The following is a 13,493-nucleotide window of genomic DNA, read 5'->3' as shown; positions in this document are numbered from 1 at the left end:
TGAAACCATTTCTTTAAATAATGTAATAAAATTTCATAGCGACAAATTTCTTTCCTTTTTTCCTTAGGGAGAATGAGGAAAAAGAAAGGAAAAAATTAAGGGAAAATAATACTGTATAGTCGATATATTATATATAAAAAAATATATAAATTTTATACGTTTTTGTGACTATTGTTTAAAGTAATCTTTGCCCAAAAATTAACAGCAGTAGTATGATTCAAGTTTTGGTGGATGGAGTCTAAACCAAATTGAGAGTAGTTTCAGCTTTTCCTACTTATCACGCAAAGGCCACATACAAACAAACGTCAGTCCGAAGACCCTGGTCCCTTTTATTTGCTCCTCTCTTATTCCACTGTTATTTTCCCTGTCTGCACATCCTTTTTTTCTTCTTTTTTGTCCTGTATTTTCTTATTGGAGAGAGGACTGGCAACAGTCATTTCACTTAATTTTTGTTAGAGCATGTTTTTAGGCATTCATATTGATTCAATTCAATTAATTGAACTTCGCAATAGATAAGCCAGTAAAAAGATAAAACAGTTTCCTTTCTAAACTTGACTTAAAAGACCTTTAATTAAGAGTGAGGAATCCAAATCATCCTACATTTTACTCATATTCCTACTTTAATGAAAGTAAAAAGGGAAAAAAATGTTATCTAAATAAGAACTAGTATAAAAATTTAAGAGCTTCAAGATTAAGTAATAGTTCATCACTAGAGTTCTTATCTTGTTTCTAGGGTAAAGGTTTCATTAAACACACTTCTCTTTTTTATCCAAATTGGAACAAGCAGTGAGTGCAATTATGGGTGTCAATGGTTCGGTTCCGTCGGTTATTTTATAAAATTTGTACCATACAAATTTTTCGGTTATTCTATTATGTATAACCAAAATTAGACTTTTAGAAATCGTATCAATCATGTCGGTTTCTCTTCGGTATCGGTACGGTTCGATTAATTTTCGATTTTTTCTAAATGTCACTTAAAAGTCACTAGTAGAAGCAAAATGCAACAGCACACATACTTTTATTTTTATACGACTTAGCAAAACTCTCTAGACATTTTTACTATTTAAAGGGTGATGAATTAAGAAAACATGAAAGATGGCCAGAGTATAGATCCATCAACTATTCTACAACAGCGTAAAAGAAATTAAGCAAAGACAAAGAAAATATAAATCACACGAGTGGAAAGATATTAAGTAAACTGGGACTCAAGAATAAAGTGTATAGAAGATTAAATATTCGAAAATATAAATTTAAATCATGAAGACAAAGAAAATATAAATCACACGAGTGGAAAGATATTAAGTAAACTGGGACTCAAGAATAAAGTGTATAGAAGATTAAATATTCGAAAATATAAATTTAAATCATGCAAAAGAAAAAATATTCAATACATTGTAGTTTGCTACTCATAATCGCTAAAATACCTTGTGTCTTGCTAGTGAATATGCTGAAAATAATTTAGTTTAAGGATTTTGAGTTTAATTACTTCTTGGCTTGTAAACTTTTTCATAATTTCAAGGCCCAAGAAAAATATTAATGCTTTATTATTTTTAAACTTAATATATAAATATATTTTTTTCATGTAAATTTATTCGGTACGGTTCGGTATTTTTTCGATTTATTTTCATAAAATAAAAAACTTACCATATTTATCGATACGTTTATAGATTTATATAAAACCTACGATTTTATTAAAAGAAACTTAAAAATCGATACGGTTCGACCGATTTAGTCGATTTTTAAATATCAATTTACACCCCTACTTGCCATAGCTATCAAATGCCAAGAATTATAACAAGGCAATTATCTAGAATCACATCCCCGTGTTAAGGTGGAAGCAAAAAGACAATTAAGATTAGTAACAGAATATTTGTTAAGGTTGGCAACATAATGTCTTATATATGTTGGAAAAATAACTCATGTTTTCAGTGGAAGTTTCAATGTTTCATTCTCTTACTTTATCAGACAAAACTTTGACGTAAATTTTGGTTTGGGAGTCATCAGTTGAGTCTTTGAGGACTTTACAAGTCTATGCTATTGTAACTAAATGAACTATGCAAAAGCAATTCCACCACAAAATTAGAAACTTGCCATCTAAGCGGCACTTACTTTCTCAGTACTAAAAAACTAATTGTTGTTTACTTCTCTTCTATGGTAAATGACAATTGACAAGCCAATACAATACCAAATGTAATAAATTATAGAAGAAGAATATAGCCAATACTTACCAAACGTAATACTCTTTAGGTTTTAATTTATACCATACATTTCGCTTATCTAAAGTTTATAGAGAGTCAGTTTGACTAAGAAAATAGTTCAACTTAGTTTTTTAAAATTAAAATTTAGATATTCAAAAACTATACGAAAAGTACTATAAGTTGGAATATTTTTCATGTCAATATGATAACAAAATATATTTTAAAATCTTGGTCAACTTCACACAATTTACTCTTAATAAATAAAATATGTCATTTAAATTGAAACAGAAACATAATAATTTTACAAGAGATAAAAGATCCACACAATGACCCTATTGTCAGAATGAAGAACAAGGACGTTATATATTAGTCTATAATTTGTTTTTGTGAATATTAAAGGTTGCAAATAAGACAATACAATACCGAAAAGGATTTCCTAGTAGTATTCTAACTAAGATATATTCAATGACTATAACAGGAAAATTACAGACGCTTAACAAACTTCTCTTTAACCATCTTTTTAGGTAAAAGTTACTATACAAATATATAGAGAGAGGGGAATAAAATGGGATAGATAATTTTTTTCCTTAGTTTCATATCAATTTCAACAAATAACACATAAAAAGTGCCCATCATTTTGTCAAATTATCATTGCCATTTGCTCCATTCACCAACTCCAAAGAGATATGGAAAACAAAGTAAAAAAAGATAGGGGGGAAAGGAGCCAATACTCGAATGCTTATAATTTGCTTACACCAACCACAATCATTTTCACCACGCACACAAAATATAGGAAGGAAAAACTAGAAAAAGAGATTGAAAAGAAAAAAAAACAAAGAATCCATGATATATTTTTATTTCTACTTTTCACATTTTCTCCACACAAAAAAAGTTAAAAAATAAAAGCAGAGACCTTTCTCCAAGCCTCAAATGAACGGTTCAGATCAGTTGATCTTGAAACTGAAGATACTTCTTACTTCACCAACTACAGTACAATCATATCATATCTTAAATGTGGGCCACACATCAAAGGTAGAATATGATATTCTTTCACCAATAATTAGTGATTTCTGATTTTGTAAATAAAGAAATTTCTAGTAGGAAACACTTTATTTTTAATGGGCAATTTATGTAAAACGAATTTGAATTGATTAGTCGATAGATACCAGATACAAAATGGTTATAAAAAATATTTTTAAATTTTATACCTTGTTAGTGTTAAAACAATTCCATCATCAAGTTATTCTTATATGTTATAGTACATAATTTACCTTAGTTTTAAAATTATAAATCCTATATTTTAAGGAAAAATTACATATTAGATATTTTTTTACTTTAATTTTGTCTTTTTGGGCACAAAACAGAATATATAACTTATACTTTTAAAAAAATGGTGGGCCCTGCCTTCTAAAGTCTGTCACACAGCTACTCTAACAGAACCATGAGCCCCTCTCTCGCTTTTACGTTCTTGTTCTTTTCCTCCTTAAACCCTGCTATCTCTCTTCTCATCACTTTCCATACACTTGAAAAACAAAATTTAGTAACTCTCTCTCTCTCTCCTTTCTTTTGCTTTGGTGCTAAATTTTAGAAATGGGGTGTTAAATGGGTCACCTAATCCATCACCCCACTTCCTTAAAACTTTCATATTAATAGAGCCAGAATTCAGCCACTTAACCCATGCACCACAAGTGTGTGTTAAATTTTTATTTTTAGTTTTTTTGAATTTTGGAAGTTGAAATCCTCCGAAGTTTTAATTTTTAAGGTTTTAATGCTATCTTTTTGCTGAGAAAAGCATTTTCTTGTTTATGGGTTGGTAAAATGGCTCAAAAATTGAATCTTGGTAGTTAAATCCTCCAAAGTTTCAGTTTTGAAGGTTGTAATGCGATCTTCTTCTTCTTTTCTGAGAAAAGTATTTTCTTGTTTATGAGTTGTTAAAATGTGGAGAAATTGAATCTTGGAAGTTGAAATCCTCCAAAGTTTTATTTTTGATGGTTTTAATGCTATCTTTTTGCTTTTGGAAAAGCATTTCTTGTTAATGGGTTGTTAAAAAATGAATCTTGGTAGTTGAAATCATCAAAAGTTTCAATTTTGAAGGTGTTCGTGATATTTTTTTTACTGAAAAAAACTACTCCACTTTCTTGATTGTGGGGTTGTTAAAATGGCAAGAGTAGATATGTGTAATGTGGATTTAGAGGCCGGTGCCGGCGCCGGTGGACACAGTCGCCGGTGCTCCGGCAGTGGTAGTAGTGAAGAGGGTAGTGTCTGTTTCTCAGATGCTGATGAGGGTTCTTGTTATTCTCAGTTTTATTCAACAGCTGACGGTTCAAATAATGATGATTATAGCTTTGCTTGTGGCACTGAGTCTGAGATAGGTCCTGAGTCAAGGAGAGTCTCATCTGTAGCTGAGTCTGATGATTGTTCAGTGGATTTAGAAAATGGAGTTGGTAAAACGAAGCTGCATGTGGGGAAAATTGAAAGAGATTGTAGGATTTGTCATCTGAGTTTGGTGAGTTCTGGTCCTGAGTCCGGTATTGCTATTGAATTAGGATGTTCTTGTAAAGATGATTTGGCTGCTGCACATAAGCATTGTGCTGAGACTTGGTTCAAAATCAAAGGAAATAAGTAAGTATTTTTCCCTTTAATTGATGTCATGGTCTTTGAATTTTGATGTTTCCTTTGCTTCCTTTTTATTTATTTATTTTTTCTGTCGGTTGTTACTATTTCGTTTTACCTAGTTCTTTGTGATTTTGGATTCTCCTCAGACTCCACTTGTAAGAATACACTGTATGTTGTTGTTGTTGACTCGTATATGTTGTTGTAGTAGATTGCCTATGTGATTAATCTGAATGCTTAAGTAGTAATGTTACCATCTGGAAACAAATTATTGTTTAATTTGCTGGTTTTCAAGTGTAATTACTCTGCATATTATCTTCTATGGCTTGGCTTATATGTTAGATTCCTTTGCCCTTAGTGGTTGCAGTGGAAATGATTTGGTGATACTTCTGTTGGAATTGTTTGATTTTTTACAGTACATGATCTGTCAGAATAACCTTTTTTTTGGTAGGGTAACGTAAAAGTTTGGTTTTTGTGATATTTGTTCTCTTGGGAAAGAGATAGCATGATGTATTTTATGGGAAATAAGAAAAAGTTAAATAAAGAATCTGAAGGGAATAATTAAATTGAAAAGTGAGAGACTAAAGCAATGGTAACTTGACAAGTATAATTAGGCTCTTTAATTACTTTTTAAAAAGAATTAGGATTAGGATTTCTAATTACACCGACAATTCTTCCTACTACCATGCCTTTTAAATAATCTTTAGTTTCTAAGCTCTTCCTGATATTTAACATTCACTTTTCTTTAACAAAGTGGATATTTGACCTTAGTGGATAAAGTAATTACTTCTAATTTTCCCCCTCAAAAGATAATATTTTGTTGTCCTCCACTCTGCATGTTCTATTACTTAGATAGCAGATCTTTAATTAGATTATCTATTCTCTGACAATGACTTGTAATGTGTGCACAGTCAAGATTCTAATGTGTGCATACTAGTGATGCGCGTTATTTGTACTCACTGTACAAATGTGTGATCTCATTGGAAAGGAAATGATTTGAAAATTATAGCTGCCAAAATTTCAAGGTTTAAAGAGACAGATCTAGAAACTGGAGATTCTATGAAAAATTAGTGGAAAAGAGTACTATAATAACATGTGGTGAAGGTCAAGAGAACTGTATTTTTAGAGATTGAGATTTAATAAAAACAAGGCACTCAAAGTAATACCACAGACCAATGAATTACAAAAGATGCATCAGATGCATATCTCAGGCTTGCTTGATCCAAATGCAGTCTGGGCCTCTTTCCTACTTAAATTCGTCCTTTCGCCCTGATAACAACTAAGTAATTGAAAGGATCAAATGGAATTAAAAAGCAGATAATCTTGTAAATGTGCTATCTGAATTTGGACAACGAACTGCTACATTTTTTTGGACATCTTGGATATATCATATTGGCAACGAGATTGAATATCAGTATACAGAGAATATCAGTATCTCTTGAATAATTTTCTGTTTATGTTTGATCATTATTCAACTATGAAGCCAGGAATCCAATGTTCATTATTCCTACAGACTGCTGTGGTAATGCCAATCACCAAAACCAAAAGTGTAAAATCTGTCATACATTCAATTGTGCCATTACAGTTTAGTGACTTCATTCCATGGTTTATTTGCACCTTATTTTTGCTGTTGTAATTTTTCTCATCTCATAAGGTTGATTAGTTACTGATAGATCTGTGCAGTGAGATCTAACGGCAATACGATATCTTGAAGAGGCCATAGGTGCATTTATATATGTATATACATACTAACATACATAAATATTCGTCCCATATGAATGAATATCCACTTATATAGTATACTGATATTTAATATTCTCTGTACTGGCTCTAGAGGAGCTGCTTTATGTTTCCTTACCTTGTACTTTGTATCACAACTTGTATAAGTCAGAAATGCCCCTCAAGTTCATCCCTCCCCCCCCCCCCCCCCAAAAAAAAAAAAACCAACCAAACCCAATTAAACTTTTTCCACTTACAGAGAATATCTCTGGAGATCTGTCCAGTTCCACATGACAGCACCATTACCTTCTCTTATGACCTGATAGTCGTTGATTCATTCTCACAAGGGTTAATTTGTTATATTCTTACTACCTTTGTTTTTCTTGTCACCTGTCCTCAGTATAGTTGCATATTACTATCAATATTTGACTCTCGGCCTGTTTGTTATAGTTTTTTTCTTTCAGTGACAAAATGAATTGTCTGATAAATGCATCCCAGTAATCTTTCTGAACAAATTTTTGACCGGTTCATGTAAACCACATAATTGTAGATTATGTCTCTTGGCAGAAGGTACAAATTCTCAACTTTCAGTAGTCAAAGGAGACCTAGTTAGACAAGGATCTTGATAGGTAATTCCACCATCATGAGAAATGACTGCTTAAGCACTTAAACTTCTGCTCCTGCCAAAATAGCTAGGTTAATATGCAAATGTATCTCCAGTTATACGAACAGATGTCCAGTTAAAAACGTGGAAGTCCTACAAACTTGGACAGGACACCATTATCTTGTTGTAGTCCTAGGTTTTCAAATTTAGTTCTTTTATGTTCTAACAGATTGGTGTCTTCTGACAAAATAGCCCGGCATTTATTCAATTCGGGCTTAGCCCTTATTTATGTGCTTGAATCTTTATTCTTCTGTGTGACATTGGAATCCTTATCACTTTTGTTCTTTGAGATATTCCAGCTCGGTTTCATTTGTTCCGTCATTTGGTAATTCAAACAATTTTTACGATTCTTCTACTGGTTCCTTTTGAGAAGTATATCCCCTTTTATTGAATTTGTTATACTACTTGTTATGTTCTGGCCCTTTTTAAACATTTGAAATTGTTTTCCCAGGACTTGTGAAATATGTTGTTCTATTGCGCGCAATGTTGTTGGTCCAAATGATGTTGAGTCAGCACAGCAAACAAATGAATCCAATGCGTTGGCTACAAATGCAGCGTCTGCACCAGTATCATCAGCCACTTCAGAAACTCGAACTTGTTTGAATGGCCATCGGTTCTTGAATTTCCTCTTAGCTTGTATGGTGTTCGCGTTTGTCATCTCTTGGCTCTTCCATTTTAACATCCCATCATAGATAGTATAGTAAAGACTAAAGAGTTCATGTGACCATGAAATTCCAAGGCAGTAAAGGCAAGTGAAGGCTACTGTATATTCCAAGTGGTAAAAAAGAAATGTTAACACGTTTTTACGGACTAGCTTTGGCAATATATCTACCTACAGGGCAATATTTCATTTGTCTACACCTAGATTTAGAAACCAATTTGTGAGTGTGTCATCGTCGATTTATTTACTATATTGCCCTTTGATCTCATGAAAATGCCAGCAGTTGTTATAGTTTGTTATGTTCCAAGTATAAACTGAACCCCTTTTAATCCAAAATTAGGTAGTTGATTCCTGCATTTTCTTTATACCCAGTTCTTGTTTGGTTTTCGAGAAGTGGGGTGTTAATGACAAACAAGGAAGAGGATTTGTAAATGAATCTGAAGTTGGCAAAACTAGTTCAAGATTTAGATTGATTTCCAACTTGGAGCTCCATTTACAGTTATAAGTGCACTGAATAGATAGATCCACTTGTACTTAATTTGTAGAGAATGCATGGTCTACCTAGCATAAAATTCAAGAATTTCTGAGGATATTTTTTGTTTTATATATTGCAACTAGGGGTGTCCCGAAAACCGAATCAAATCGACACAAAAAAAAAACGATAATATTTTGGTTTGATTTAATTTTAATGTTAAAATTTAAAAACCGATCAAATTTGATTTGGTTTTGGTTTTAAGTAAAAAAATAACTGAAAAAATCAAACCAAACCGACTTTAAAAGTACTTATTTAAAACTTTATTATAAGCAATTAATGTAGTTCAACCTGCAATCCAATCGTAAATCCTCATTTCTCGTACACAATATTCTAAGCAGGCATTTGGACATAAAAATTATAATTTTTTAAAAAAAGTAATATTTGGAGTTAAGTTAAAAAATGGTATTTGAAATTTGTAATTATGTTTGGATATACATTTCATTTGAAAAATTATTGCAGCTTTGTGAGAGGAAAAAAAATAAAAATTTTGACAAACTTATTTTCGATTTTTTTTCAAAAAATTGTAATTTGTTTTGGACAAATACATTTTTAAAACAAAAATATCGAAAAAAGGAATTTTTTATGGACAAACGGATCCTGAGACTTTGTGCTAGTTCCCCATATTCTTTAATATACCTTTTTCTAAAAGCAAATGTCATTTCATCCTTTTGGATAGATATGTCAAAACGGGCGAGCACAACCCAGCTCAGCCCAAGCCTCGTGGGCTTTTAAATTTGGTGTGCTAGGACGGGTCGGCCCGCCATATGAATGGGCCTTAAAATGGTCAGTCCAACCCAACCCTAAGAGGGTCGCAGGCTAGGGCGGGCCGGCCTTTCAATTTTTTTTCGAAAAAAAGAATTTCTTTAAATTCTTAAATATATTTTCGTGACATAATCGATTAATCATGTAAACAACTTCTGTTTGCTAAGAGCGTACAAAAAGCTTGATATTTGATGAGGAATCTTTTAATTGAAATGCAAATTCTCTATATCTCTTGCTCTTCTTTTTTAAAGTTACATAAATATTTTCTTAATACTTTTCTTTCATTTTTCTCAGACTCGGGGATTGTTTCAATAAGTTTATATGCTGAGGATTTTTAATTTAGGATTAACATCATTTGCTTATTTCATCATTATAGTCCATAAAATTATTAAAATTTCTGAAATTTGCTAGTGGTCAATTTTTTTTTGTGTATTTAAAACTTATCTTTTTCTATACTGAATAGCAGTTTAAATATCAATAATATATTAAATTAATCCAAACTGATCATTGGCCACTTAAAGTAATATTTTCTTTTGAAAAAAGATTATATTGGCCACCTAAGACTTTTCGAGTTCGTTATTATTTTAGCAAAAGAAAAACTAATTTTGTCATATTACATGCATGTCAAAAATCTAAATTCTAGTTGATATGGAAGGGTAAATGAGCAATCTAGGGTTGGGGAATGGGGATTATAGTTACTAGTTTTTATTTTTTAAATATTAAATATTTAATAGAAATTAATTTAAATTTTAATTAATTTTTGGCCCACGGGCCGGCCTAGGCCCAGCCTCGATCAAGCCTCAAGGGCCAGCGGGCTGACTTGGGCGGGGCTTATAAGCCTCAGTTGTAAATGGGCTCAAAAATTCCTAGCCCAACCCTACCCAAGTAGCGGGCTGGGTTGGGCTGGTCTCACGGACCAAGCCCATTTTGGTGGCTCTACTTTTGGAGACAGATTTTAATTATGAAGTGATTTCATCTCAATTATTCAAGATTTTAAAAATAAAATATTATAAGCTTAGTAAATCGGGGTCTAAACTTATCAAATGACAGTCTCTTCTTTTTCTTTTCCAAATTTATCTATCCAAAGAGTAAATGTAAAACAGTGTTCTCTGAGCTGCAATGTAACTTTGGTCCCTTCTTATTACAATTCAAAATATTTTCTTAATCTTTAAGGACTTTTATGATGGGAGCAAACCATGTTGTTTGTAAAAGAAATAAAAGAGAAGACAAAACAAAAGTGGAAAAATCAAAGGAAGAAATAAATGAAAAGAGAAGAAAAAGATACGTGAAAAAGACAAAGAAAGAAAGGAAGTCATAATGAAAAGACTACAAAATGTGAATGATTTAAATTGGTTTACAATCGCGGTGTTTTCCTGTCGCATGTTCACATTTTGCTGAAGATTTCAGCTACTTCCTCTTCCTATAAATAGGCATCCCCTTCTTAGTTGTAATCCATTCCTCAGCTTCTTCTTTCTCTTCAATTAATAAAGAGTTATACTTTGTGTAACCGTGGAGTAGGTAAAAATTATCGAACCACGTAATTCTTTTCTGGTGTAATTTATTATTTTCTTTTTTAAATATATTTTTTTCTTTCTATTAGCCAGACACGCTTCCCAACAATTGGTATCAGAGCACAATAGTATAATTTTGATAGAAAAGTACGGTATTTATGCAAGTACTATTCACAATATTAGTGTGATGCTATTGATCATCAATATTAATACTATTCACAATAGTGAGGTATTATTCATTAATAGTGATAGTATTGTTCACCAATAGTGATTGTTGTCTACCTTATACGGTTGGGACATATTTTCTTACACAGACTAGTATTTGCGGTTACTATTCATAGGCACTGTTCACATTTTTTTGGGTGAAAAATGGTATCGGAAGAAGGGAAGGTTAAGATTGACGAGTTCAATTGGCAAAGATTTTAGATTCTAAAAAATGCAAATAGAGGATTATTTATATCAGAAAAAATTACATTTACCTCTGACTGGGTAAAATCAGAGAATATGGCCAAAGCGGGTTGGGATCTATTAGATTGCCAAGCTCTTGATGTGATTCGTTTGACACTAACACGAAATGTAGCGTCTAACATTATTAACGAGAAAACCATTGCAGCCTTGATGAAGGCGTTATCAAATATGAACGAGAAGTTATCTGCTTCAAATAAAGTCTATTTGATGCGTCAATTTTTCAACCTAAAGATGACAGAAGGTGGATCTGTTACGGAGCATATCAATGAGTTTAATATAATATTAACTCAGTTGAGTTCTATTAACATTTGATGACGAAGTCAGGGCGTTGATTCTACTATCATCTATACCGGAAAGTTGGTCTGCAATAGTAATTGCAGTTAGCAGTTCATCGGGTAGTACCAAACTTAAATTGGATGATATTAGAGACTTGGTTCTAAGAGAAGATATTCGCCGGGGAGAATAAAATGATTCCCCAGGATTTGCTTTTAATACTGAAAGCAACGGGAGAAACAGCCAAAGAGGACAAAGTCATGGTTGTGGCATATCAAAGTCAAGGAGAAGATGGTAATCCAGAATTGCAAAGACATTACTTATTGGAATTGCGATAAGAAGGGTCACAACAGTAGTCAGTGTAGAGAGCCAACGAAGAAGAAGAACGATCAATACAAGGATGATAATTTAGCAAATGCAATTGCTTAACAAGTCGGTGATACACTAATTATTTGTACAGAAAGTCGTGTCGAATCTTGGATTCTGGATTCAGGTGCATCCTTCTACTCTACCTCATGCAAAGAATTATTGCATAATTATATTGCTAGAAAATTCAAAAAAGTAAAGTCCATATAAAGACTTCACAAGACACGCTGTGAAAATTACAAAATGTCAGGAATGTTCCAGGCCTCAAGAAAAATCTGATATCCATGGATCAGATTGACAACGAAGGATACACAATAGTATTCGGTAACGGATCGTGAAACATAACCAAAGAAAATTTAGTTATGGCACGAGGCTTCAAGAAAGGAACACTGTATGCAACCACAATGAGAGATACTATAGCAATAGTTAACCATGGTCATGACACAATATTGTGGCACCGGAGGCTCGGGAACATGAGTGAGAAGGGAATGAAGTTGTTAGCATCCAAGGAAAAGTTGCCAAACATCAAGCATGTTGAATTAGGTTTATGCGAAGATTGCATTTACGGAAAATAAAAGAGAGTTAGTTTCTCAAAGGCGGGAAGGACGCTAAAGAAAAAAAAGTTGGAACTAGTGTGTACGGATGTGTGAGGACCAGCTCCTGTAACTTCTCTGGGAGGCTCGTGCTATTATGTCACTATCATTGATGATTCCACGAGAAAGGTATGGGTTTATTTTTTAAAAATTAAATCTGATGTGTTTATTATCTTTAAAAGATGGAAAGTTGAAGTTAAAAATCAGACAAGCCTAGAGTTAAAATGTTTGAAGTCTGACAATGGAGGAGGGTATGATAGTAAAGAGTTCAAAGCATTCTGTTTGGATAATGGGATCAGAATGATCAAGACAGTTCTTGGAACACCGAAACAAAATAGAGTTGTTGAGAGGATGAACAGAACCCTGAATGAACGAGCCAGAAGTATGAGAATACATTATGGGTTGCCGAAATATTTTTGGGTCGAGATTGTTCACACGACATCTTACCTCATAAACATGGGACCTTATGTACCGCTGAATTTTGAAATTCCCAATGAGATATGGACAAGAAATGAGGTAACTCTCTCGCATCTGAAAATCTTTGGTTGTGTTGCTTATGTGCATGTAAACTCTAATGATAGAGATAAGCTTGATCCTAAAGCCAAGAAATATTTCTTTATTGGCTATGATAATGATAAATTTGATTATCTATTTTGGGATGATCATAATAGAAAGATCTTAAGACATATGAATGTCACATTCAATAAAAATGTGACATACAAGGACAAGCTTGGACTATAACCAACCAACACTAGCATACAAATATTCAAAACAGTTGAGTTAAAAGAAATTTAAAAGAAATCTCAGAAAATGGAGTGTTTATAGGGATTACAATTGATTCTGAAATTAAAGATGCAGAACCAGAAGCTGAATCTATATCAGAACCAGAACTAGAACCAGAATAGGAACAAGAGATAGAGTTAGATGCAAAATTAAATATGAAGTCAAGACTTGAATCAAATTCGGGATCAGTTACTCTTGAACATACATTAAGGAGATATAAAAGAGTCTCGAATGCTCTAGATAGGTTAACTCTATATCTCCACTATTTACTTCTGACTGATATTGGAGAACCATAGCATTTTGTTGAAGCAATGTAGGTGATAAACTCTAATAAGTGGAAGTTAGCC

At 32.6% G+C, this 13,493-nt stretch overlaps 1 protein-coding gene across 1 annotated transcript; it reads left to right on the top strand.

Moving 5' to 3' along the window:
• Positions 1 to 3,715: 3,715 nt before the first annotated feature.
• Positions 3,716 to 8,209, top strand: LOC107774949 (uncharacterized). The gene is made up of 2 exons (XM_016594617.2): positions 3,716 to 4,820; positions 7,646 to 8,209. Exons 1-2 carry the CDS (start codon positions 4,357 to 4,359, stop codon positions 7,884 to 7,886), a joined length of 705 nt encoding a protein of 234 aa, XP_016450103.1. The 5' UTR covers positions 3,716 to 4,356; the 3' UTR covers positions 7,887 to 8,209.
• The last annotated feature ends 5,284 nt before the right edge of the window (positions 8,210 to 13,493 follow it).

Source organism: Nicotiana tabacum, chromosome 2 (assembly GCF_000715075.1).
Source record: "Nicotiana tabacum cultivar K326 chromosome 2, ASM71507v2, whole genome shotgun sequence".
Taxonomy (NCBI): Eukaryota; Viridiplantae; Streptophyta; class Magnoliopsida; order Solanales; family Solanaceae; genus Nicotiana; species Nicotiana tabacum.
The sequence above is the reverse complement of the archived record's forward strand: the minus strand, read 5'-3'. Positions and strand labels throughout refer to the sequence as shown.

Bases quoted from the DNA above. Each gene is read 5' to 3' on its own strand.
- LOC107774949 (XM_016594617.2), top strand. From the start codon at position 4,357: ATGGCAAGAGTAGATATGTGTAATGTGGATTTAGAGGCCGGTGCCGGC. The intron at 4,821-7,645 runs GTAAGTATTTTT...TTGTTTTCCCAG, and splicing joins TTCAAAATCAAAGGAAATAA to GACTTGTGAAATATGTTGTT.